General features: G+C 18.8%; 7 protein-coding genes across 7 annotated transcripts; 4 read left to right on the top strand and 3 right to left on the bottom strand.

Moving 5' to 3' along the window:
* Positions 1-460: 460 nt before the first annotated feature.
* Positions 461-904, bottom strand: SRAE_X000080600 (Ankyrin repeat and Ankyrin repeat-containing domain-containing protein; the record flags this gene model as incomplete). Its single annotated transcript, XM_024645194.1, has 2 exons — positions 461-734; positions 780-904. The coding sequence occupies 2 exons, from the start codon at positions 902-904 to the stop codon at positions 461-463; spliced, it is 399 nt and encodes a 132-aa protein (XP_024510677.1).
* Positions 905-2,497: 1,593 nt separating this feature from the next.
* Positions 2,498-3,740, top strand: SRAE_X000080500 (Six-bladed beta-propeller, TolB-like domain-containing protein; the record flags this gene model as incomplete). The annotated part of the gene is made up of 2 exons (XM_024645193.1): positions 2,498-2,553; positions 2,606-3,740. The coding sequence occupies 2 exons, from the start codon at positions 2,498-2,500 to the stop codon at positions 3,738-3,740; spliced, it is 1,191 nt and encodes a 396-aa protein (XP_024510676.1).
* A 1,524-nt stretch (positions 3,741-5,264) lies between these two features.
* On the top strand, positions 5,265-7,074 carry SRAE_X000080400 (Saposin-like type B, 1 domain and Saposin B domain and Saposin-like domain-containing protein; the record flags this gene model as incomplete). Its single annotated transcript, XM_024645192.1, has 5 exons — positions 5,265-5,690; positions 5,741-5,953; positions 6,005-6,061; positions 6,414-6,753; positions 6,797-7,074. The coding sequence occupies 5 exons, from the start codon at positions 5,265-5,267 to the stop codon at positions 7,072-7,074; spliced, it is 1,314 nt and encodes a 437-aa protein (XP_024510675.1).
* Positions 7,075-8,840: 1,766 nt separating this feature from the next.
* Positions 8,841-9,822, top strand: SRAE_X000080300 (Troponin I; the record flags this gene model as incomplete). The annotated part of the gene is made up of 3 exons (XM_024645191.1): positions 8,841-9,439; positions 9,492-9,582; positions 9,787-9,822. The coding sequence occupies 3 exons, from the start codon at positions 8,841-8,843 to the stop codon at positions 9,820-9,822; spliced, it is 726 nt and encodes a 241-aa protein (XP_024510674.1).
* A 1,644-nt stretch (positions 9,823-11,466) lies between these two features.
* SRAE_X000080200 (Ground-like domain-containing protein) lies at positions 11,467-12,380 on the bottom strand (the record flags this gene model as incomplete). The annotated part of the gene is made up of 2 exons (XM_024645190.1): positions 11,467-11,688; positions 11,856-12,380. The coding sequence occupies 2 exons, from the start codon at positions 12,378-12,380 to the stop codon at positions 11,467-11,469; spliced, it is 747 nt and encodes a 248-aa protein (XP_024510673.1).
* Positions 12,381-17,311: 4,931 nt separating this feature from the next.
* SRAE_X000080100 (G protein-coupled receptor, rhodopsin-like family and GPCR, rhodopsin-like, 7TM domain-containing protein) lies at positions 17,312-18,406 on the top strand (the record flags this gene model as incomplete). Its single annotated transcript, XM_024645189.1, has 3 exons — positions 17,312-17,337; positions 17,393-17,558; positions 17,618-18,406. The coding sequence occupies 3 exons, from the start codon at positions 17,312-17,314 to the stop codon at positions 18,404-18,406; spliced, it is 981 nt and encodes a 326-aa protein (XP_024510672.1).
* A 4,289-nt stretch (positions 18,407-22,695) lies between these two features.
* Positions 22,696-25,025, bottom strand: SRAE_X000080000 (Hypothetical protein; the record flags this gene model as incomplete). The annotated part of the gene is made up of 3 exons (XM_024645188.1): positions 22,696-22,895; positions 23,111-23,301; positions 24,685-25,025. 3 exons carry the CDS (start codon positions 25,023-25,025, stop codon positions 22,696-22,698), a joined length of 732 nt encoding a protein of 243 aa, XP_024510671.1.
* Between the last annotated feature and the right edge of the window lie 2,933 nt (positions 25,026-27,958).

Below are 27,958 nucleotides of genomic sequence, written 5' to 3'. Positions count from 1 at the left end.
TAAACTTTAAAATATCTTTTTTCTTTATCAAACTTTTACACTAACATCATTCTATGTCATTTTAATCAAAATATATAAAACTAACATTATATAAAAAGATATAAATGAATAAATGTTAACAACCCGCAATTTTGAAAAATGTATAAATGTGTTTAATGTCATAAAACGAAAATGAAGTAAACTATAATATACGATATGAGACATTTTCTAAAAGTTTAACTATTCTATTAAAAAATTAAATGTAATGAAGTCTTAAAAATACAAAAAAAAGAATATTTATATATATATATATACCATTATTATTATTTTATTTTTTTTATATTATTTTTTTTTTAATAATCGTATAACAATTAAATTTTAATAATATCATAATTTTATTTTTAAAATCTAAATATTTGACTAAAAATAAAAAACTATAATTAGATCGAAAAGAATAAATAATACAATAATTTAATAATTTTTAATTTGGTATATCTTCAATAAATAAAATAAATTCTCTTTTTTTTACGATTTCTCTCCATATATCTGAATTTGTACTTAATGTAATTAAATGAAAAGGACTGAGACCATTATCATCTTTTTGATATATAAGTTTTTTGTCTACCTCAATTAAATATTCAATTAATTTAACATTTCCTGATAATATTGCTAGGTGAAGTGGATTGTATCCATTTGATGAATATTTATATTTACATAAATTAATTTTTTTTGATAATGTTTTTGGGATAAGAATCCTAAAACTAATTTATTAGTATATGTTTTTAAATAAATAATCATACCATGACATATATTTTAAAATAACTTTCTTTTTCCATTTATTTTCAATAAATTTTTGAACACCTGCCAAATTTCCTTCTTCACAATCTCTTAAAAAATTATAACTTGCACCGGAAAGAAGTTTCATTTTATTAGTTTGTTAAAAAAAAAGAATAATATTAGGTAAGAAAGTCTTCTTTAGATAAAAGCAAAAAAAAAAAATAATATAATATATTAGTTTAAAATATATCTATATTTATATTACTTATTCACACTTTTTATTAATACTTTTATATAAAGAGAACCTTTAAAAGTTCAACAATATTTAATGTTATGTATGTACAAAATATACAATAGTGATGAAATAATCTTAAAATATAATTTTAAATGGAAAATGTTTTTTATTTAATTTTTCGCAACCTCTTTTTAATTAAAATCACTTTAAAAATGTGTTATTATAAAAGAAGACTTTTTTTAATATCTAAATATATTTATTATAAGAAAAAATGTTTATTAATAATAATTTTTAATAATAGAATAATACAAAATAATTAATACAAAAATAATATATTTATATATATATATTTATTAAATATAATTTTGTACAGAAAAAATAATTAATAATATTAAATGTCTAATACATTTATTTAAAATATAACTCATAAATGTTTTATCAGTTATTTTGTAATTTTTAATAAACAAAAAAGGTGATAACACAAGACATAAATATATAATATTTTGTCGTTGATATTTTGGATAATAGTATAGCAAATTGATAAATTTTTATCATTATTAAATGGTAAAAAAAATATCCATTTTTACATTGTTATTGATACTTATAAATAAATGATTCTTGTAAATGATAATTTTTTAATAATAAACTATATTTTTTTTTGTATATTTTTATTGTTTATATAATGATTATTCAGACGTTGATGTTAAATTTCGTTTAATAATACTGTCATCAACTTACAAAAGTTTATTTAAAGTATAAATAAGCTCCTGATGACAAATTAGTTGATTTTTTATGTGGTGAGTCATCGAACCTTCTAGGAGGTTGATTTACATTCAAAATCATATAACTTATCACTTTAATTTTTTTTAATATGTTACTATTATGTAAATAAACTTCTTTATGTGTAAACATTGAATAACTTATATATATTTAAAAAAAAATCAAATTTATAAAATATTATTATTGAACACTACAAAAAAAATTTTAATTATCTATATAAAAAACAATTAATAAAAAAAATAAAATCATTGAACAATATAATTTATTGAATAATAATTGAATTATTAATTTATTAAAGAAAAATTTTTTAAAATTAATCTTTTTATAAGAATTAAATAAATTTTAATTATAATACATATTATTTGTGATTTTATATTATTTTATTTTTATATATAAATAAAATTATTTATAAAAGAAATTGATATTTTATTATTTTTATCTTTAAAATGATATTTATTTTTAAATTACATATATATTTCTCTAAGCAATAAATTATATAATAAAATAAAAGAGAAAATAAATATTTTAATTGTGGCAATTTTCTTACGGCAAGATATTCACTTTTATTCTATTATTTTCTACTTAAAATTATAGTGGAGGTGGAAAATAATGATAATAGAGAGAGAGGAATAAATATGAAAAATTTTATAATATTGTTTTGATCATATATTTAACTTTTTCGATTTTTGCACTTACGAAATTTTGCCATTTTTTGATTATAATAATATGACTGATGAAATTGTGTGGATTGATGTTGACTATTCATCTACAACAGATAACTGGTAAATATACTTTAATTATCTATTTATATATACTTTAAATTTTTTTTTCCAGTAATTCTAATGATATTAAGGATATTAACAAAATAGAAAACGATAATGTAGAGGAACAAAATAATGAGGAAGAAAATAAATCACCTGAAGATTATGAAGATGAACATTTAAATGAATGCCAAAATAGATTAAGAAATAATATTAAGGAAGCTCTTCATTTATTAGATCAATTAAATTTTGAACCAAAAAAAAGAAATTATGATTTATTAATGAATGATGAAAAGATTACATCACCAATAAGTAAAGATAAAGATCAATCAATTTCATCATCAATAACATCTAAAAGTAGTGTATTTTGTAATTTTCAATTAACTGCAAACAGTTATGAAATTAATGATATTGAAATGGAAACACCAAATGCAATTTTAATGATCCCAAATACACCAAATATTGTAATATCTGATAATAGTAAAGGAATAATTATTTATGATATGTCAACAAAAATTCAAAAAACAATTAAAAAAGAAACATGGAGATATTGTCAAGGATTAGCATATGATTGGAGAAAAGAAGAAATTTATACAATTATAACAAAAAAAGATGATTCAATTCCTCATAGTCCAACAAATTATTTAACTATCCTTGATCAAAATACTTTTGAAATAAAAGATAGTATTGAATTACCAAAAATATTACAAGAAATAAAATTAAATAAAATTAAGATAACTTTAGCACCAAATGGTATATTATATATGTCATTAAATAGTCAAGGATGTGGAAGTTTATTTGAATATGAACCAAAAACTAAAAAATGGACAGAAATAGCTATAAAAAGAGGACATTTTTATATAGATATTATTGTTTTAAAAATTATTGATTCAATTACTGAAATATTACTTCTTGAAGAATCAAAAGGATATATAGTTATGGAAAGTATTTGGAATTCAATGTCAGCAGCTCGTGGAATCATATCACCAGTCATAAAACCAACAGCATTAACATCATCATTTGGTAGTGGTAGAATATTTGTTATTGATAATAGTATATCATCTGCTGTTGAATTAAGTAAAGAAAATTTTGAAAAAATTAAAAATATTGTTCTTGTAGAATCAGGAAAAAATTTGATGTATGCAATGGAAAGATATCTTATTATATTAAATATTGCCAAAAAAAATATAAAATTACAATTGGTATAAAGATATAATAAAAAGAAAATTTGTTTCTATAATTTTTTTTTAATATTTTTCTTTTATAAAACATATTTTAATAATTATAGTAAAATTATGTCATTTTTAATCCAAATAAACATCATAATATAATTTTATCATATCTATTTTATCATAAACGTTAATTACATGTCTATTAATAATGATTTATCTACATTAAATTTAATATTGATAAACGTTTTATACTATTCATTATATTTATAAGACTTAATTTGGCCAATTAACAATATTTAGTGATAATAATTTTAGAAAATGTATTATATAAATAAAATTTAGAGATAACCTTTTTTTTTTTTATTTCTAATGATAAATTTTTATATATAATTTAAGATAAGAGGTAACCATTGATAATAATCAAAGTTAGAAATCATCATAAGTAGCAAAATGATTTATAGTTCGGAATAAAATTTATATTTTTAATACATATATGTTCTCTTATTTTATATTTATATATATATATATTTTTTTTTAAAACTTTTTATTCATATATCATAGAAAAATATCTTACTTCTTTCTTATGCTATTTCACCTAATTTATATTTAAAAATTTGAAGGCCAATCAAAAAAAAAGTATTTAATTTATTTGCAATTTACATATAGAAAGTTTATATTATAAAGAGTTTTTATTTTTATAATACAATCATTTTGTTATTTTATAACAATTTGCTTCTTTTTTTTTTCTTAAATATATCTTTTTCCCAAAATGAAATAAACTTTATATTTTGAATTTTGAAATATTAAGAAATCATGTCATTGACATATCTTAGGATAACTTTTTAACTTTATATCAAAATACCCTTGTTTTTATTCATATAATAGACATATTATATAATACTATCAAATAAACAGGAAGAGACAACTTTTATTAAGATTATGTCTATTAAATTAAACTCTTCCATAATTTTCCCTCCTCAAAACTAATATATACATATTCATTCATATATACACTTTTTTAACCTATTAAATTATTTCTAATTTAAAGCTCCTCTCTGCCAATATTATCTTCTTTATGTTCTTTTATTTAACAATAGTGATACATTTTGTATAAATTTCCTTACATCTTACGAATAATATCTATAGATATATCTAACTTTTACACAATTAATAAGATTACATAAAAAGAGCATTTTTATATTGAAGGCATTCATTTATATTACTCCTAAATGTATTGACAGAAACATAACTTAATAATCGAAAGCTTTATATTTTGCGTTTTTAGTAGATATAAATATAACATAAATTTATATATTTTTCTAGTTGTTGTTAAATTTTTTATGTAAAATAATACATCACGTGTTCTTTTCTTCAAATTTTTCATTCATAAAGCTTTCATTATAGTAATCCTTTTTTTTTTTTAATGACATTTGATCATAAAAATATTCATATATATTGTTAAACATTTAATACTTTAATATCATTCTTATTATATTATATCTTAAAATATTACATTAAAATTAAATGTTCCTCTTAAATATAATTAATATTTTTATAGATATGAAGAATCTTACTGTATTTTTTCTTGTACTTTTGAGTACCACTGTAACTTTAGCCATTAAGGATGAACTTCTTGATAGTAATAAAATACCAAAAGTATCAACTTATGATATTGAAATTACCAAAGATGTTTGTGATGAATGTCAAACTATTGTTTCAAGATTTTCTGAAGCAATGAGAGATCCTAGTAAACTTGCTGCTTTAAAATTAATTCTTGGTAGTTTATGTCATGAAACTGTCTATGAAATGGAATGTAAACTTTTTGTTAGAAAACTTGATGTATTTATGGATAAACTTTTACCATATCTTAATGATACAAAAAAAGTTTGCCATAAATTCCATATGTGTGGAAATGAAAAAATTAATGCTTTCCATAAATTTGCCATTCTTTATGCTGACAAAATTATAACATCAATTGATAAGAAGGTATATTATATTTATTTAATATTATAATATTATTATAAAATTTTTTTTAGAATCGTTTCCTTTGTGAGGAATGTAGATTTGCTGCCAAGGAACTTGAAGAATTTGTTTCAGATAAATCAACTCAAGAACAAGTTAAACGTTTTATTAGTCAAAATATTTGTGCTAAAATTCCAAAATATCAAGGAAGTTGTGATTTAATGATTGATGATTTTCTTCCTGATTTCTTTAAACAATTAGAAGACTATCTTAAGAATGCTCCACAAGTAAGTATAAATAAGTTAAAGAACAATAATAAATTTTAATTTATTTTTTAGTTTTGCCATAACATTGGACTTTGTGATAAATCAAGAGTTACCCATACAAACAATGAGGTTAGAAAATTTGGAGAATTCTTTGAAATCTTCATTTAAACCCTTCTGTGATCCTTATCAATACTTTTATTTATAATTAAACCCTTTTTTATGCTGATAAATTATTATATTTTTCAAGCAAAAAAACTTCACGTCATAATTATCCTTTGTATGTCGTCATAATTTCATTGATATTTTTTTTATGTAATATTAAACATATTTTTTTTTTCGTAAAATGTCAGCAGATTGTAAAACAATTTTTTTTTATTCTTGTCACCGAAGTAAATTAATTGAGATACCAAAATTATTGTATTCTTTGTTTATTTTTAATAATTTTTTTTTAATGAAAGGATTTTTTTTATATCTATTTTAGAATAAATCAGCTAAAGGACAAATTGCTTTACATCAATTTATTAATGGAATTAAAGAAGTTCGTTCAGTAAGACATCCAGAAATATTAATGTCATGTCTTGAGTGTGAAATAGCTATTGATGCTGTACTTATTGAACTCAGACAAAATAAGACAATTTATGGACTTGCAGATGATCTTAGAGATGGTGTATGTCCAGTATTACCATCTAATTATACTCTTTCTTGTAATGATTTCTTAAATCTTTATGCTCCAACTGTTGTTTATATGACAATGCAACAATTTACCTCAGAAGGAATATGTACAGGTCTTGTTAAAGCATGTAAAAAAGAAGATATGTCAAGTAAGAAATAAAAATAAATTATATATATAAATAAATTTTTTAGAATTACATTTTAATAAGTTATCAATTGAAGAACAAAATTCTGTAAAATGTGAAGCATGTAAAGCTGTTAATAATCATATAATTAATGTTCTTGATGATGGAGATTTTAGACAAAAAATTACTGATGGCTTAGAACAAAATATTTGTAGTTATGTTCCTGGAGTAGGAGTAAATGCTTGTGAAAATTTAATGCAAAAATATCTTCCAGTAGCATTAAATAAGATAGAAGGATATCTCAAAAAACCTGATATGTGCCAAAATATTTTACATGTTTGTTAGAATATTTTGTAGTCAAATTAACATAAATAAAGTTATTTTAATTTTTTATGATAATTATTTTAAAAAAAGGAAATTAAAATTAATATTTTGATTTGTCTTGTACAATTTATTTTAAAAAAATTTAAGTAAAATCATTTTTAGTTTTTTTTTTAAAACAAATTATGAATACAATTATTATATATTTATTAGAAAAATAATTTAATAAAAAAAATATCATAAATAAACATTTACAATTATAATAAAACATATAACCTATATAAAAACCTAAAAAACAATTTTTTTTATTGAAATCAAAAAAAATGTTTAAATTTTTAATACATTTTATTTAATAACAAAATGAAGAGGTTCTTTATCCCATTGATGAGATTCTAATATTAGTTTAGCGTAGGAGAGAAATTACTTTTATTAAAAGAAGTCAGATAAATATTATACACAAATGATGGGGTAACCAAACTAAATAAAATACTTTAATTAGTTAAAGATACTTTTCAATATTTTTCTATTTAATTCTTTAAGTATAATTTTCTAAACAAAATATTTTTTTAAATTGTTTCAATATGTTAAGATATTTTAAAAAAAAATTTTATTATTTAAAGATGCGAACTAATTAAATTATTATTTATTATAAAATTTTATTGCAATTGTGATATATTATAAAACTTTTAAAAGTTATTTCTATAACTTAAATTTATTATACTTCATTAATTTTTATCATTTAAATTATCATTATTTTATTAACTATGTTTTATAACAATTTAACCTAATCTTTTCTTGCCTCCAGTTGTATATTCATAAAAAATGCAAGAATATATAATGTATTTTGATAAAAGATCTTTTCAATTTTTAATGATTTTTCAATAAAAAAGATTTTTTATTTACAATACAAAAATATTTGCAAAAATTTCCTTTTGATTTTTATTGTATATATCTAATCACATACCTCACTCTTATCTTGATCACTTTTGGAACCGGTTGATTAGAAGAGTAAAAGTATTAACTTGAAAAATATCAACAAAATCTCGAATATTACAAAAACGCGCACTAATATCTTTAATATTATATTTACTTATATATATCTTTTCATTACGTATATAACTTCAAGCTAATGTTATATATCTTATCAATATACTAAAATCAACGAGTACTGTTAATAAGAAGTAATTTTTATTCACTCTCTATGTTCCAATCACATAGATATATAAATTTTATACTTATAGTCCCTTTAAAAAAATTTTTTTTGTATACTTTCTAATATTATTTTATTCATTTTATAATTGTATTTGTGTATGTATGTGTATAACGGACAGTTAGAATCTATTAATTCATTGAGATGAGATAAGATTTACCTAACATTAAATGTTACTTATTTTGTCTCAATAAATTTACTTTCTCAATTCAGAAATATATATATCTTTAAAATTTGTATAGTTACTTTTACTATCTTCTTGAGAGTAATAGTTAAAAATTGAAGATTGTTGTATGAAGGAAAAACTGTTATATTAAGTGAGTAAGAGATAGAGAAAATTTTAGTAAGATGGTAATAAATATTATTCAGAAGGTTGGATAAGATTGGATTTATCATTTCTATACACAATTCTTTTAATTTTACATTACTTTTGAAACAAAAAGATTTTTATTATAGTTTAATAATATATAAAATATGTAGTATTATTTTCTTCTATTCTAATTATTATTTATTAAATTTACTTATATTTTAATATTATATATATAATTTTTTTTTTTATTTTATTTTTAGTTTTTTCAAAATGTGTGATTTCTTGTCTCAAAATAACATAGATGAGCAGGTGAATGTCTTAAAATCTAAAAAGAGTTCTTCTACTCGTTATGGTGGTCCTCAAGATTATTGTGATGATGAGGAAGAATATGAAGAAGAAGAAGAAGATGAGCAAGAAGATGAGGATGAGGAAGAAAAGAGACGTGTTGCTGAACGTGAACGTAAGAAGGAAGAGGTACGTAAACGTTTAATGGAAGCTTCACGTGCTAAAAAAGCTAAAAAAGGTTTTTTAACACCTGAACGTAAAAAGAAACTTCGTAAACTTTTGATGGAGAAAGCTGCTGAAGACTTGAAACAACAACAAATGCTTCGTGAACAGGAACGCCAACGTGTCTTACAAGAAAGAATTATTCCACTTCCAGATATTGATGGTATGGATGATGATGAAATACTTGAATCAGCCAAAGAATTTGTTGAACGTATCAAACAACTTGAATCCGATGTTTATGATCTTAACTATTTTGTTAGACAAAAAGATTTTGAAATTAATGAGTTAACTATTGCTGTTAACGATTTAAGAGGTAAATTCGTCAAACCCACACTTAAGAAAGTTTCCAAAACAGATAATAAGTAAGTAAAAAAAAAACATTTTTTATTGTATTTCATTTTTTTTTAATTATAGATTTGATAAGCTTAAGAAGAAAGAAACAGCTAAGGTTGATTTTCGATCCAATCTCAAAACAGTCGAGTCTAACAAATTCGCAATGGAAGAGGTAAGTTAAACAAAAAAGATATACTATTTTTACTATACTCAAGAATGTCATGTGTACTTGAAGATTTATGTTTATCAAGCTTTTGTCATTCCACATTTACCACTTATAAAATAAAAAAAAATTGAGGATAGTAAAAAAAAAACTTTATTTATATAGTTTTAAAATGTTTTCTGAATTTCTATTTATTTTACTTTTTTTTTTTAGGAAAAAGAAAAGGAGAAGCTCGAATGGGCAAAATAAAAATTTTTCTGTTCGCAAAAGAAAAGAAAATTATAATACCCATTTGTCCATAGACAAAATGTTTTTTTTAATTTCTTCAACATTGCTACCATGTTAAAAAAAAATCAATTTTATACAATCATATAAATCATTTTTATTACATTATAACTATATGCCATCATATGTGTTCAAATGTTACCAAAAAAAACTTTCAATTAGCTTTTTGATTCTTTTTTCTAAAAAAAGATTAAATTAAAAAAAAAATTAAATTCTTTCTACCATTTTAGATAATTGATTATTATTTCTTTTGGCAATATATAGTATAATTAAAATCATATAAAAAATTATAATACAAATTTTTATTTTTTTATTTTTTTTTTAAAATTAAATTTTCTAATTTTTTTAAAAAAAAATATATTTTATTTAATATATATATGTTTATATATATTCAAATTACAGGATTTTAATATTATTCATTTTTACTTATATAAACAATATTTTCTCATATATCATTTCATTATAATTCAAATAATATTTTAAAAGTGTTTTAGTAATCACTTATAGAAACAAACAAATTATGTATCCCTTTCATGTTTTTATAATAATATTTCTTTTCATTACCATCAATATGTTTTTATTTTGTTCTTATGACAAAGTATAGCCATGTTACTTATAACATTACTAGTTAATAATGTGCAAGGATCAAATTTCCTATCAATGACATCTTCTGAAATATGTAAATTCACGTTTTAGTGAAAATTTAAGCAGCAGATTACGATGATTACCCTACAATGCTTTTTTTTTTATAAATAGAGTACATAATATATTTTCTTTTGATTAATGGAAGTGTCAAATTCATCAAAACCATAGATAATTTTGTTTGATAAAAACTCTTTATGTTTATTATTGTTGATGAAAATTTTACTATAATCTGATTTTCGGTGGACAAAATCACCTACATAAAAAAATGATAAAAATACTATTTATTTGTGTAAAGTCCATGCATTAAATAAATATTAATACCATATTTGGATACATTTCTATGAAAAGAATCATAATGTGTTTGGTCAATCATAATATAATCACCAATACTACCACTTTTCTTTAAAAAAAAAATTTTTTTATTAATAAAATATAATTTTGAAGTATTAATAATCTATTTATAAATAATTTAATATAATATATAAAAGAAAATGATCAAACTTTTACTGAGCAAATCATTTTTATTTAATATATTTAATTAATAAGTATGAGCAAAAAAAAAAAAGAAAAAAAATAATAAATCATATAAAAAGAAAACTAGAATAAAGTAATATTTGTATGCATTTTATTTACGATATCAGTAAAGTAAATTAATAAAAATTTATAGTACACAAAACATTAATATTATATATTGTAAATAATATTTAATAGCCATTAATACCAAAAATATATATTTATATATATAAGGAAATATGGCATTCGGTGTACAAATTTTAAAGGTTATATCAAAAGAAACATTTTAGAAAGATCATTTTTGACAACATTTTTCTATCTATTTTTACAGAGAATCATTGAATATTGAAGAGTAAATATTTTTTTTCATTAAAGGCAGCAATTTTGTTTAAAATTTAAAAGCTTCTTCTATCATTTGCTAGTAATTATCTTAAATTTGTTTAAATATAATTATTCTCTATTCTTTTTATTGTTACTTTCTTCAGGTGTTGGATCAATTGGTCTGAAGGCATAACAAGTAATATCACCAACTGATGCTTGACAATATTGATCAGTATAAGCAACATATGTAAAATCTCCATTAGCACAAATAACATTGAATTTTGCAAATAATTTTTCTTCTGCAGCTTTTTGAATAGCTCTTTTAGAGACAGATGTATCTTTTGCAATATTCTATAATAAAAATAAAAAATTAGTATATTTTTTAATAAAATTTTATAAAAAAAAATTTTTGTAAAAAGGATTTAAAAATATATCGTATATATTATATTATTATTTTATCAAAAATAAAAAATAAATATATAAATTATAATTTTTTTTATAATAAATATATAACTTACATCTTCAATAACTGCACGAAGTTTTTCATTGTTACATGTTGGATCTGGATTTTCAATAGCTTCAGCATCTTCTGATGTAAATATTTTTGAACCATGTGTTCTTGCTCTAACTCTATATCTACATGGCATTCCACAGTTACAACAACAATCATTTGTTGGTGGAACAATATATTGTGCTGGTTGATAAACAGGTAAAACTGGAGCAGGAGCATAATTGTTACACATTGGAGGTGGTGGTGGTAACATTGGGCATGGTGGAGCCATTGGACATGGCAATGGTGGTGGAGGTGGTGGACAAATTGGCATTGGTGGTGGAGGAGGTGGTGGAGGACATGGTGGTGGAGGAGGACAAAATGTTGGTGGACAAAGTACTGGTGGTGGACATGGCACTGGTGGTGGTAATGGTGGGCATAATTGAATTGGTTGTGGAGCACATGGTGCTACTGGATATGGCCTACAACCACACATTGCCATTGTTGATGATATAGTACTAGTCAAAAATATTAAAGCAGTAAAAAATTTCATTTTTTGATATTAAATTGTATACCTAAGGATGGTAGTAAAAGTTGATGATGATGATAGTAACGTCACAAATCATTGCTTATATAGCAACCATTCAACAAAATAACATGGGAAGGCCCAAGTGGAGTTGCAAAACCGGTCTTAATGAAAAACTATATTTGGTGTATAGGAAATATATTTCATGTATATTTTTTCCCAATTCAAAATTTTTAAGAAAAAGAGTATAACTCTTAGTCACAAGCTAAATCCTCAAGGTCGGTTTTTTGGTAAGAGTTTTATTACACTATCTACAACAAATTATATTCATAAATATTCTGCTTTTAATATAAATTACATTAAAAATTATGTCTAACCGCTGACATTAAGCAGATGATTCATTGACGTGTTAGAATTTTAAAAAAAATTAAAATTTATATCTAGTATAAATAAAATATATAAATTGAATGGTAGATGCCCGTCGGCAAAATTTTTCAATGTCGAAGTTATTAAGGTTATATCTTATAAGTGTTTCCTTGGACCTCATCATTACTTTATTTATATATGAGTCATTTTATATAAATTAAAAAAGTTCACCTTTCTAATATACAATATAATAAATACAACATATTATATTTGTTGGGTAAATTTGTTATAGATGTTTAACTGAAACTGTTCACATACTTTAATGTATCAAAATCCAGATATTATGATAAACATTTCCTGTTTAATGATAAATAACATACATAATTATCATATATAAAAAACAATTTATAGATAAAAATAATCAAGGAAACAAAATTTAATATCAAGAAAAGACTAGTTTTCATTACAATAAAATAAAAGTAAGTACAAAATAAGTAAAAATAATTAAGTATAATGATTTTGTAAAGAAATTGCACTTACCAATCTAATGAAATGTTCAATTTACCACAACAAATGTGTTTTTTTTTAAAATGTTCTTTTTGTAATACGTTATTAGAATCTTGAATATCATTATAACAGTGAAAGTTAATGTATTAATTTGATTTTTAACTTTAAAAATATTTAATTCAAAGTATAAAAAGTAATAAAAAGAAAAAATTTTTTTTTAAATATTAATGATATAATTTTTTTTTTATTTACCATTAAGTTGAAAGTATAAAAATAGAAAAAATTTATTATTTAAATATTAAAATTATTAACATTAATTTATATATTATAAAGAAAAAATCTTTGTTTTCTTATTAGAAAAAAAGTTATTAATATTACAAGTAAAAAAAGGAGCATTTTCTTAATGTGAGAATTTAAAATTTTTTGAAATTGTTATTAAAAATATGTTGAATAATAAATCATTTGTAAAAAAAGAATGTTTATCAAAATTTTATTTGTATATTATAAAGTTTATATTATTTTTTAATAATACTATTTTATTTTTTACATATTTATATTTTTTTAACTAAATTAATGAAAATATATAATTTATTAAATACTATTATTATAATTATTTTTGCAAAATAAGTACAATAAATTTTAAATTCGTTTAAAGTTCATAAAACAATTTTTTTTAAATAATTTATATAATTAATTCATTTCAATATATATATATTTCGTACGTATATATTTTGACATCATTTTTAATATTCTTCATTTTTTTATATGAATAATTATTCTGCTAATTTTGTATGATTTAAAAGTTTCTTTCATTTTATTAAGTTAATACATTAGTTTTTAAAATTAGTATAACAAATAATTAATTTAAAATTATGACAAACCAAATTAAAACTTCAAATTTGAATAAATTTAATGAAAGGAAAAATAATTAAAGATATAAAGATATTTGCTAAATTTTAAAAAAAAGCATTCACTAAAAGTTTATAATAATGTAGTAATGAAAGTTATCTTCAAAAGACTAAAAAACATTATTTTCAGCTGTGTTTTTCACACTCTAAACAGCTAACACTTATACAATAAATTACAACATCATATAGCAACATATTTTTTTAGTATCAATTATTTACTTAATAATTATTCATTTTTTTTTTATACTAAGCATTTTATAATAATTTAATTTTAACAATTGTATTCAAAAACATTCTTTATTTATGATTTTTTTTACCATATTTGTTAATACAATATTTTATTCAAATTATTTTTAAAGTTATATAGATATATATATATATATTTTTTTATAATATTATTATATTTACAATTTTATATAATGTTTACCTTTTTGGTTATAATGATCTAATATGATATATATTTTCAATTTTTTATTTCAATATTATTCATATATCTCATTTTATAAAGTTGTTATTGTGTAATCAAATTTGTATCAAAAAAAAAACTTTTTTCATTTTAAAAAAAATTTTAAAACTAAATAAATACAAAATAATTTATATTAAATTAAAATATTATCAAAAAAATTGTTATGATAGTTTAAAGATGTAAAGTTAATATAATTCTCCATCTATTATGTTGAGATTTTTATTTTATCATTTATCATAAAAAATTGTTTTTATTCTCTACGTATCCAAAGTAATTTTTTTTTCTTAAAAAAAATTATAATAATAAAAAAAAAATTATTTTTTTGTGATAAAGATAAATATCATGCTATAATACATTAGATTTTTAATATACTTTGCGATTTCTAATGACACATCTATAAAAAAGCCATATTTTGAAAAAAAAAAAATTTAATATTTACATAATTTAAACATTTTTTTTATATTTGAGTGATTTATCTTCGTTTATAAGGTAGTGAATATTCTTTTAAAAAATATTTAAAATGTCTAAATTTTTTTTCACTTTAAAGCTTTTATGTATCTGTATATATTTTTTTTTATATTAAACAAAAAAAGTAGATAAATTTAATTTCTGTGTAACTTTCTAATGCCAAATCTTATATATATTTAATATTTTATAATAACAATCAAAAAATATTTAGTAATAGATAAAAATAAATAAAAAAAATGAAGAAAAAAGTAATTATTTAAAATGTTTACTGATTTTTTTATTGTCGTAATGTTTTGCTAAAATTTTATTTTTTATTTTTTAATATAAAATAAATAACTTTTTAAATAAAAAAAACTATTAAACTTTTTATATATATAATTTGTATAAATATAAGTTACATTTTTTTTTATGAATTTTAAAGAATCAAAAATATTAAAAAGAAAAAATTTTGTAAATATTTTGCATACAATACAAAATATAAAGTTCCATTGTTTTTGTAATATTATAGAAAGTTTCATTTCAATAGTTAGAATTTATGAAAAAAATTAATAACTGAAAAATATTTAGTATTAATTAGTTTAATATTTAATTATTGTTTATACATTTATCCTTAGAAATAAAATAATTCTATATGCACTTTTTTTATATTTTAGACTTCATAATAAGAAAATTATATTTTCTTATCATGTCAAAAAAAGAATTCAGAATTACTTCCTATTTTAATATTATTCTCATCTTAAAATTCTTAATTTATAAGTATCTTTAAACTTTTAAAAATATACTGTTTCAAGAGAAGCTTTCCCTTTTTCAGTCTGTCTCTACCAAAAATTACAAACTATAATGGTAGACACTTTGTCATTCTAATTATTGTAGAAAATTTTTTAACAAACTTTTTTAGTTAAAATTTTTATCACTCAATTAACAATCATTTTAATTGTCCTATCTCAATTAACCATGTTATTTGAACCAATTTTTTATATAAATTAGTTAAAAATAAAAGAAAGATTTTTATGATGCATACATTTACACATTAATTGTTATCTTACTTTTTTTTTTATTATCTTCCTAAATTATATCTTTATCTATTATAATATTAACAATAGAAAAAACTTTTTTCATTGAGGTAACTATTTTTTAAAAATAAAATTTTTTATTTTTTTTTATATTATTTATCTTTTTATATATATATATTTATATATATCAATATATGTGCATATATTACAATTATTTGATAAGCTCAATTTATCATAGTTAACTTATCTTGAGATAAACAGAGTTATATAAGAGTTTAATAATATAAACTTATCCAAACATCATATTGTCATTTTTTAACATAACTATTAAATTTAATATTAAATCACTCATCCTCATAGAGTGAAACAATTATATGGTTAAAAATATATAATTGCTAATTATGTTAACAAAACTAAAATTATCTTTACCGTTTACACCATAAACCATATTTTCTTATAAATTAAAATGAAAAAATAATGTGAAAAAGATTTTTTTTTGTTTTTGTTACTTCTATTTTTTTTCAATTTTCTCATGCTTTGAGGACTCATAAAATATTATAATTAGCAACAAATATATCATATTCATATTTATACAAAAAAAAAACAACATAGAAATGTAACATTAATGTATTGTTTTTCTTATAACATTTTAAAAATTAAATAAAAAAAAATTATATTTATTAGGTAATGTAATAATATTTGTTTGTATATACATACATATATGAATAAAAATAAAGATTAGTTAAAAAAAATAGGAAAAAAAGAAAGATATGTTGTCGTTAATTTGTATATTAACAAATATAAAAAAAATGAGAACCAGACATAATGAGAAGGTAAATTTAACTTTTGTTTTCATTTAATTTTTCTAAATTTTATCTCATGTCTCAAATGATATTGTTGTATATTCTCCTTCATTTGGTAAATTATCTTTACCATTTATAAAAAAAAAAAGATTTAGCATAATTTACCATAACAAAAAAAAATTTTTTTATCTTCCCATTTACTGATTATTCTAATATTATATACATAAATAATTATACTAATTATTGTTTTTTTTTTTTGCAAATGATTTTTTTTAAAGGTTTTCATTTAATAAGGAAATAAATTTTTATATATTTTACTAAAGATTATCTATATGGTTTTATATTTTTTGTTGATGAAAAAATGTTTAAAGTTTATTTTCTAATTTGTGTTTATATTGCAACATTCATATTTGGGTCAATAGGTAATATGTGGGTTATTGTATCTTTTATAAGGTAATATTTTTTCAATAAAAAAATAAATAACATATTTTTTTTTCTATTTTTTTAGGGTTATTATAAATTCTAATAAAAGTAAATGTTTAAGAACATACAATGCCGCAAAAGTTACAAGATGTTTTGTTTTAATTTTAGCAATTACTGATTTAGTTGTCTTAATGACACTTCCTGTCACAATTGCTAATGTTCTCCTAAGATATTTTCCTCTTGGTTCTTTTGTAAGTATACTTATTATTAATAAAATTAGTAAATTTTTTATTTTTTTTTATTTTTTTAGTATTGTCGTCTTCATACTGCCATTGATCAATCAGGCAAATTAATTTCTATTGTAATATTAATGTGTATGAGTATTGAAAGATATTTGGTAGTGTGCACAAAATGGAGGTATTCTTCAACACGCAAATTAGCAACAATTGGTCCATTAGTATTTGCTATTATTATATGTGTATGCATTCCATTATATCCACAAATACGCCATACACGTATAAGCTACATACTAGTACCAATAAATGAAACATCGAAAATTGAAAATAAAACAATATGTATTTATAATATTCCACCAGAATGGGTCACAACAATTACAAATTATAACTTTTTAACAGGATTTGCAATACCATTAACAATTATGTCAATATGTTATATAATGTTAGTTAAGCATGTTAAAAATAAATTCAAAAGACGAAGTAAGAATAAAAATTTTTCAAATTCTAATAATATATCTCTTAATAATACACCCAAATATATTTTTAAATTAACAAATTCCATACGTCGTATAGCAATTTTTCATTTTTGTTGTTGGGCACCTTTTTGGATATACTCAATAACACCACAATTATTAGATTATTTTAACAGTAAATGGATACTAAGATCATCATGGTATAATACAGGACAATTAGTTGCTAATATGCTTCCTTATGTCAATTCTGCTGGTAATTGTATATTATATGCATTTTTAAATCATGATGTTCGAAATAATATAACAAATAAAAGAAACAGTGTTACACATAGTTATAATAAATTTCCTAATCATACAACAAATCAAAATCCATCAACACGATTTTTATAAATTTACTTACTTATAAGTATAATCATTCATTTATTAATATTGTTAAAATATTTTTATCAAAAAAAAGACAGTTTTAATATAATAAAAATTAAAAAAATGATTTTTTTTAATAAATTGTTTTGATAATTATATCAAGAAAAATTAATAGTTAAAAATGATAAAAGATAAAACATTAAAAAACAAAGACTATAAAATCAAAGAAAATTATTTTATACTAAAAAAATATTCATTCTTAATATATGTATTACTAAGAAGCAATAATAAAATTACTAATAACAAACGTAGTTCTATGAAATAAAATTTTTTTTATTCAAAAATTTTATTTTTCTTAAAAATAATATAAACTATCAGATATCTTATTTTATAATAATGAATATTTATGTTAAGAATTAATAATCACCAAAACTGTTAAGGTCTTCTATATTAAATGAAGCATTTATTTTTTTAATAGATATATTTATTTTACTACAATTATTTGAATAAAATTGATTTTATAATCTTTTAAACTTTTATTTCATTGTTACAATAAAAAAATGAATATAATTTTTCATAATTTGAACATTGTAATGTGATTTTCATAATTTTATTTAAAATACATTAATCAATTTTATACAAGTACATTAAATTTAAAATTTTTCTTTTTATTAAAATCTTTATGTATCCTTTTTCTTGTATTCTAAATAAAAAGGGACGGAAAATAATTCTTTTTTCTATTCACGCGAAAATTTTTTAAAAATTTTTTTTTTATTTTAAATTGAAATATTTACAATAAATATAATAGTAAAAACTTTGCAAACTATTAATTTTTTAACGTGGGTAATATATGAAAAATTTTTACTGTAGAAGTTTAAAATATTTATAAAAGTTTTTAAGATGGGAAAAAACAAATTGTATATCAATAAAATAGCAGAAATTGAATATTTAAAAATTATCCTTATTTATTGTGATATTTTATTACATATTTATTGTCAAAAAATTTTTTAAAATCTTTTATATTACTAAATACAGTTGGATTTATACAAATTAAGTTGCTTTTGAGTAATATTATCACAATAGATTAATGTATTTTTTTTTAAATTTATATTATCAAACCAAATCATACATTTTTTTCCTTTCCTTTCTTTTCCTGCTATTTGTACTTTAAGATAATTTAATCTTTGAAACCAAAAAGTTGTCAATAAATAATTTAAAAAATTAAGAAAGAAAGTTTACTGTAAAGTAATATTTGTTTATTACTTTTAAAATTATGCATAATTTTGTACCTTATTATTTTTAATAATTAATACACTTAAAACAGATAAAAAAAAAGTTAAATAAATTTATTCTTCAAGTATTAGTCATAACTTAATAACTTTTTAATATCTATCAACCATCTATTTTGTGATAATAAAAATATCAACAATTAATATTTACAAAAGAAGGTATAATTAATCATTGTTTATTAGAATTACCAAATAATTATCTTTTTAAAAATTTATAAACTTCCTCTTTTAAAAATACAATTATCGTTTTCTTGTTCTTTGTGTTGTTTGTATTAAAAAAAAATGCAAAAAATGTTCTTTGATAATTAAAAAAAATTTTTTTTAATTTGCAAGAAATATTTAATATACTTTTAAGAATTTATTAAAAAAAATTCATGTGATAATGTTTCATATCAAATAAAAATATACCTTTTTTTGACAATAAATTAAAAAAATATATAATTGAATGTATAATATATATTTTTGTAATTATTTCTAACATTTAATTATAATTTAATATGGTACAGTTAAAATTTAATTGAAATAAAAGATTTTTTTTTTGTTATTAAACAAACAAAAAAATAATCTCTGTATTCAATAAAAAAATTTTATATCAATTACTTAAAATTTTTATAATAACATTAAAATAATACCTTGATAATCATTTTATTTTTCAAAATAATAAAATTATTAAAACTTTTTTATTTCTAGAAATTTTATAAAACCATTTTAAATTAAAATTAAATATTATCATTTTTTAAATTATTATAATATATTTAGCAAATTAATCGTTGGTAACAGGTATTAATATTAATATTATTAACACTTTTAAAAAAAAGTTAATATATATTAAATTTAATTATTTTTTTAAAAAATTTTTATATTATCAATTACAAGATTTAATTTGATATTTCTTAAAACATTAGAAATAAAAATATTAAATAAAAAATTTAATTCACTTTGTATTTATAAATTTATAAACGTTTTTGAAAATAACTAGAATGAAGCAAAAGTGTAAATTATTTATCTAAAATTTTCTATTAATGATTTATTATAATTAATTATTAATATTATAATAAGTCTTTTATTAAATTTAATGATATATAGATGTTTTAAATTAAAAACATAAGTAAAAATATTTTATAAAGAAAAAAGACATGATAAAAAAAATTATTTATTATTTGATATAGATTACAAATCATTCATTGTAAATTTATTATCTTTTCATTAAAAACTATAACAATTAATTTATCTTAATTTCTTTTAAAAGAATTTTGTTAATTTATTTTTCATACCATTTTACTTTATTTTAATAAATTATCAAAAAGTTATAAGAGGGAAAAATATATTGACAACATATTTCAATTTATTAAAATCTTTGAAAAAAAAAGTCAATTGCACTAAAAACAAATTGAATATTGAAGTATGGTAAAAAAAAAAATTCTACCAACAACAGCAATCAAAAATTAGCAAACAAAATTGATGTAAAGTGATTATTATTAAGACAATATTATTTTATAATGATTGTTTATCTTCAATTTTATGAAATAACTTTGTATTTATAATAATAATAAAATATTTTATATACATAGTCTATTATTATAAAATTGTTATTTTTAAAAATATAAAAACATGAAATAATTTACATGAATAAATTACTTTTGAAAAAAAGTAATGAAAATAAATCTGCTTACTACAACGCTTCCTTGTTATTAAAAAAAACACAAATAAAACATTTTTTTTAATATTGTATTATTGGTTTATCAATATTTTAAAACGAAAAGTTAACTAAAAGAAAAACTTTTTTTTTTTGATAAAAAAATAACAAAAGTTAATCATTAATAGCATTTCTTCTATATAATGTCAATTTTAATACAAAATGTAACAAAAATCATACTAAATGCTTCATAAATTATGGCACTACTTTTGACAACCACTTTTAATAAGCACTTTTTATAACTTTTTCAAAGATATTTTTATACTTTAAATTAAAAATATTATCATGCAAAAATGATGCTTTTTTTATGGTAGAAAAAGCAATGCTTTTATTTCAAATTAATTATTAAAAATGAAAGAATTCCTATTTTATTTATGTACCTATCAATTAAGTTAAGTAGTGTAAAGATAATTGTTTCAAAAATATGTTTTTATTTTTAAAATATCATATACTGTGTACTTTCAAAATTCAATTAAATAATTTTTTTATTTGCCATCAATTTATGATTACTAATCATTAAATACACAACAATTATTTATAATTATATATTTAATCTTTAAAAATATACTGAAAATATTTAAAAAAAAAAGATAATTTTTAAAAATATAATTATAAAAATTTTTTCTTTTTAAAAAATAAATATATAATTTTGAATATATTCATATATACATTAAAATATATATAATTCAAAGTTAAGAAAAATTTAAAATTTGTTAATCAACAAATATCTATGCATTAATTTATCATAAAAAGGAAGTACATAGATATGATAAGATAAACTTAAAGATAAAACTATTAATATATAAAAAAGTCTTTTCAAAAAGTATTTTTGTAAACATCAATTTAACCATTACTTTTTCTTTTAAAATTAATCACCGAAAATATGCATCAACATAGTTAGTGCTATTTTTTTATATTATAGTAGATTGATTTATAAAAGTAAAGTACAATATTAACATTAACTTCTCATGGGAAATTTGTTTTGATATTTTTGTTAAAAAAAAAATTAAAAACAATAAGAATTTACTTTTTCTTTATTGTAAATTCATAACATTATACAAACATAAAATTAGAAAATTAAAAATTTGGGCTCAATGATCTTTTTTTGATCAAATATTTGAAAGTTAAAATAATTAATTTTTACAATCTAATTAAAAAGTATCTTAAATTATTTCTTTTATTTCACACTGAAATTTCATTTTATGACCCATTTACGAGTTGTTTCATTTTTGAAGTTGTAAATATTTACTATTGATAAGCATAATATTATATTCAAAAATATTCTTTTAAAATATTATTTTTTTTATTACTTGCTTTTTTATTATCATTATTTAATCATTAAAATTTGATTCGCGAAGAGAATTAAGTCTATTCTCTAATATACAATTCCATTGATTCTCCATATAACTTGTTGATCCTGTTGCTGGTGGGTGGATTGGAATAAATGGTGCTGTTGTTGTATGTGATCCATTTGATGTTGTTGAGACAACTGTTGCTGCTGATGAAAATGGATAGTCATATGGTGGCGGTGCTATAATAAAATTATAAAATTAGTTTAATAAGTCTAATAATATATTTTAAAAAGACTTATTTATTTTAATATTCATTTAAAATATTTAATTATAATTTTAAAGTAATAATTTTAATAAGTATACATATATAACTTATATGTTTAAATGAATAAGTTTAAATAATTTAAATACTTTAATGATATCACACATATTTATTAAAATATTTATCACTTACCTTCATAAATTGAAGGTTTCTGTGGAATCCTTTCAATAACAGGTCGATAGTTAGTTGGTATATTTGTTGATACATAAGAATGTCTTGTTTTATATAATGGACAGCATTTAAATCTTTTGCATACCAATGAAGTTATAAAAAATACCAGAAGAAATGTGATAACAGAAATAACAATTATTGCTGCTAAGTAACTATAAGAAAAAAAATCATAAATAAGTTAGATTTATAATTTCGAATATATATATAATGTCCAAAATATTTTTTTTTGATATGATATTATTTATACATTAAATAATATTTATATATAATTCTATGAATAATTAATAGTTATTGCATAAAATTTAAATTTATTATTATAATGCTAAAAAAATCTAATGTTATAGAGTTCATTTTTACTTTTTCTAATATGTTACATCTGCCATAAATATCAAAATAATACTAAAATCATTATATATATATATTTTTTTCTTTTCATGAAATAAAAAGTTATATTCCCTAATTATTGAAAATAAAATAAGAAAAATTTGTATTTTATTTGGCATTCATTCTACTTTTGAAAAGTAGTAAATAAATAAGAAAAAATTAAATTTAACTAATATTCTCCAAATAATAATTACAATAAAAGAAAAGAAAAGAAACAATAAATATATTATATTTTTAGTACATATTTTTAATACTCTTAGTAATTTGGTAAAAAGAAACCTTAAAAGTTTATGAGACTTCAACATTAAATTTAATAAAATTACTTTTGTTAAAATGAATAAAGTATATATATATATATATATTTTTTATACATAACAATCATTCTTCTTGTTCATTTAATGTAAATCTTTTATCAATTTAAATAACAACATAAAATGAACTGATATAGTTTTGTTAAAACATATGTAAGAAAAAAAAATATAAGATTTTCCTCTCATTAAACAACAGGCATTCTTCTCTAACTTTTATATATACCCTCAATGATTCTTTTCCTTAATATTTTCATAATCCACCAAAAATATATATTGAGAATAAAAATATATACATATGTATACACAACAGACTGTCATCAATGTTTCCGTTGGGAATTACAATTTAATTTAACACATGCTTTCAATAGAATGTGTTAAGAAAAGATTTAAAAAAAGTTTTTTTTTTCATTTGATTTGAAATATATATAAACAAAATATATACATCTTTTTAAACTTTAATATATTAAATTTATCTTAAATAATAGAAAATAATTTTAGAAATATTTTTCTTTCTTTTTTTATGTCAATTCTTAAGCCTACTTCTTACAATGGAACATTAGATTTAGAAAATTGATGAGTATTGAAGATTACAATCGTATTTCTTATTTTTGACATTGTGTCAAAAGAATAAACTTTGATTTCACCATTTCTATTACCAATGGATTAGTAAAAATAAACATTATATGACCCCCTTAACCATGTTAAGTAATATAATATTATTTAACATTTAAATAGTTATTTAAAACTTAAAACTATTTAAAAAAATAAACCTATTAATCATATAAATTTTTTAATATTTATTTATTTATTTTTATTATTATTATATATTAGTTAACTTACTTTTTAATAAATTTGCTCCTTAATTCAGATGCTATATTTGCTTCAATTTCTTTTTTTTGTTCCTCTGTACAGCAATAAAATGTTCCTGGTGTTACAGCTGAGGGACAACAAGCATTTTGTTCAGGATCATCCTTAAAATCAGGACACCTTTTTTGTTTAATAATTGTATTTAATACTAATGAATTTGTTGATATTGTTTGATAAGAAACTTTTTCATTTGTATTACTTGTTGGAATAGGACAATTTTCTCCTGATATTTGTAAAAAATATTGTAAAAATAATAATAATTTTACAATAATATATTTATTGTAATTTACAATATAGACCCGGATACTAAACATAATAATATTTTTGTTGTTGTTTTTTTTTATTGTTGTTTTCTTTAAAAATTTAATATAAAGTAGAATTGATGAGTAGAAGAATGAATAAGATAAATGCGTTGTTAAATATGATCCTAGACAATATGTAGATAAGAGATTAATACATCTGTAAATTAACATATAAAACTAATTTCTGTATCAAAAAATTTAAATAGTTTTAATAAGTAAATATAATTATCTTTGTGGTGGGTATAATATAGATAATTAAGAAATTTATAATAAAAAATTAGAATGATAAAGAAAATTATAAATTTTGTTATATTAAATAAAATAAATTATATTATTTTATTTATAATATTAAAATTAAAAAAATATTAATAATAATATATTGCATGTTTATGATTTTTAGGATAAACTATTGTTTAAAAGAAACTTTATCAAATTGTTATAACAAAAACTGATGGCATAACTTGTCCTTAAGTTGAGATATATAAGAAAGAATATATTTAACAAAGAAATAAAAATAAAAGATGAAACAGGAGGAGAAGTTTATTAAGGGGAGACGGAACTCTTAAATATCTTTTCATAGCAACCCCCTAACTTGTTAATTTTATCAACACTTTAATATATTTCCCTCAAGGACATATTAAATGTCTTTTTATTGTCTTAATAAATATAAAAAAGATTTAAATTAATTTTTTTTTGTTTAAAACTTTAAATAATTTGATAATAAAATAAAATAAATTTTATTTTAACTATTCTCCTTTCTGAGGCACGTAAAATTCTTTTTAATATATATTAAAAAATAAAAAAGAAATCTATTTAATAAAAAAAATTAATAGTATACATTATTATCAATTTAAATTTACTTTATATTTAAAATATATAATAAATTAATCATTATATATATTTGTAAACATAATCATAATAATATACTAATAAACAGTCTTCTTTTTTAAGTATCACTTGAAATTTTATAATATTCAATGCATCACCTATGAATATTATTAAAGATTACACGACATATGTATTATTATAATATAATATTAAAAAAATTTGATAAGCTTAGATAAAAATAAATATATCAATTTTTCTAACTATCCATAAAATTTTCTTTGATGATACCTTAAGACCTGAAATAAAATAGGAAATTATGTGTCACTACATATAGGATATATTTTAGTCTACCAAGACATATTATAATACACCATACATTCAACTAAGGAATATAAAAATATTTAAAATATTCAAAAGAACAATTTATTTAAAAGTTAATGTAAAAGAAAAAAGAATATCAAAATTAAAAATGTGAAGAAATAATAATTAGAAAATATATAATATAACTATAAAATATTCTAATATGGAAATAAAAAAATATAAAAAAATGAGATTGAATTATATTTTTCATTATAACGGCACTCCTTATAATAAAATAAATGTACTTTATATTATATTACCAATAAAATGTAATTTTTTTTTATGATTCTTAAGTAGGATTAAGTATGATAATATAATGGTTTTTCATAAATTTAACTTATAAAAAAAAAACATATACTTATAAAAATTTTTTTAAAAGTCTTCTTATAATTAGTTATATAACAATTCAAAATATATTAAAAATAAGTTAAAAATAAGAATACAATAAAAGATTTTTGTTTTATATATTTAATAGTAAATATAAAATAAAATGAATTAAAATATAAAGTTTCATATAAGAATCATTTCCTGTTAACGGATGGCTATTATTTCATTTTCATGAATGTCTTTTTTGCAATAACTTTTGTTAGTTATGGTATTTAAAGTTATGTTATTATGTATAATATACATATATACATATATATATATATACAAATATATATTATATATATTAAATATATATTTATATATAAATAAGTGTAAATTAATTTAAATAGATAGGTATCTTAAAAAATAATAAAAATATTTTATTATAAGTTATTAAAATATATTTAATTAAAATAAAATTTTATATAATTTAAAAAAGTATAATAAATTTCTTAATTCTATTTAACTAAATATCATTTTCATTTATTATTTACTTACTTTACCTATAATTATTTTAAACACTTATCAAATTGTTTATATCGAATATTATACTTATAAAATAATAAAAAGTATATAACAATTTCAAAAAAATCTATACTTTTAGTTTGTCAAAAATTTGTTTAGAATAATCTTTTATATAATATTACCTTTAAACCTATTTTATTTCTTAAGATAAGAGGGAATTATAAAATATAAAAAAATAAAAAGAATATATACTCATAAAGACTGTATAATTTAAAGAAACTTATATAATAATAGTATCTTTTTAACAAAGATATTTGTTTAAAAATATCTATAGATATAAATATAAAACATACATCTTAACTAATTTTTCATAAAATCTCTATGAAGAAATTTATTATTTAACAAAAGTCAAATTTGTGATTAATGTGTAATTAAAAAATAATATATGTGAATTTCACTCTTCATATATCATTGTTTTTAATATAATCATCAAAGTTCATTAAATTATTTATGAAATATATATATATATATATTTTTATAAATATATAATATATTTATTCAATAAAAAAAAATTAATTATTGTAGTTCATTAGTTTAATATTTAGAATTCAATAAAAATAAATATATATAAAAAAAAAATTTTTTTTAATAAAATAATTATTAATATTTTTAAAGAAAATGTAATATTATATATATATATAAAATTTTTACAAAAATTAAAAATGTAAACATCATAATTTAACATATCATACATAAGTATATATATACTTATGTCATATCATCTGATCATAGATAAATTTTTAATAAGTACTTCTACTTTCACTCATCCGTAACCGATAGATGACGGATACACTATAGCGTGATAAAAGCTTGTCAAAATCATCGCTTATTAAACCTTTCTTCTAAAATATGACTATTAAAACATT

Source organism: Strongyloides ratti (genome assembly GCF_001040885.1).
Source record: "Strongyloides ratti genome assembly S_ratti_ED321, chromosome : X".
Taxonomy (NCBI): Eukaryota; Metazoa; Nematoda; class Chromadorea; order Rhabditida; family Strongyloididae; genus Strongyloides; species Strongyloides ratti.
Note: the sequence above shows the minus strand (reverse complement) of the source record. Positions and strands in the feature narration are given on the sequence as shown.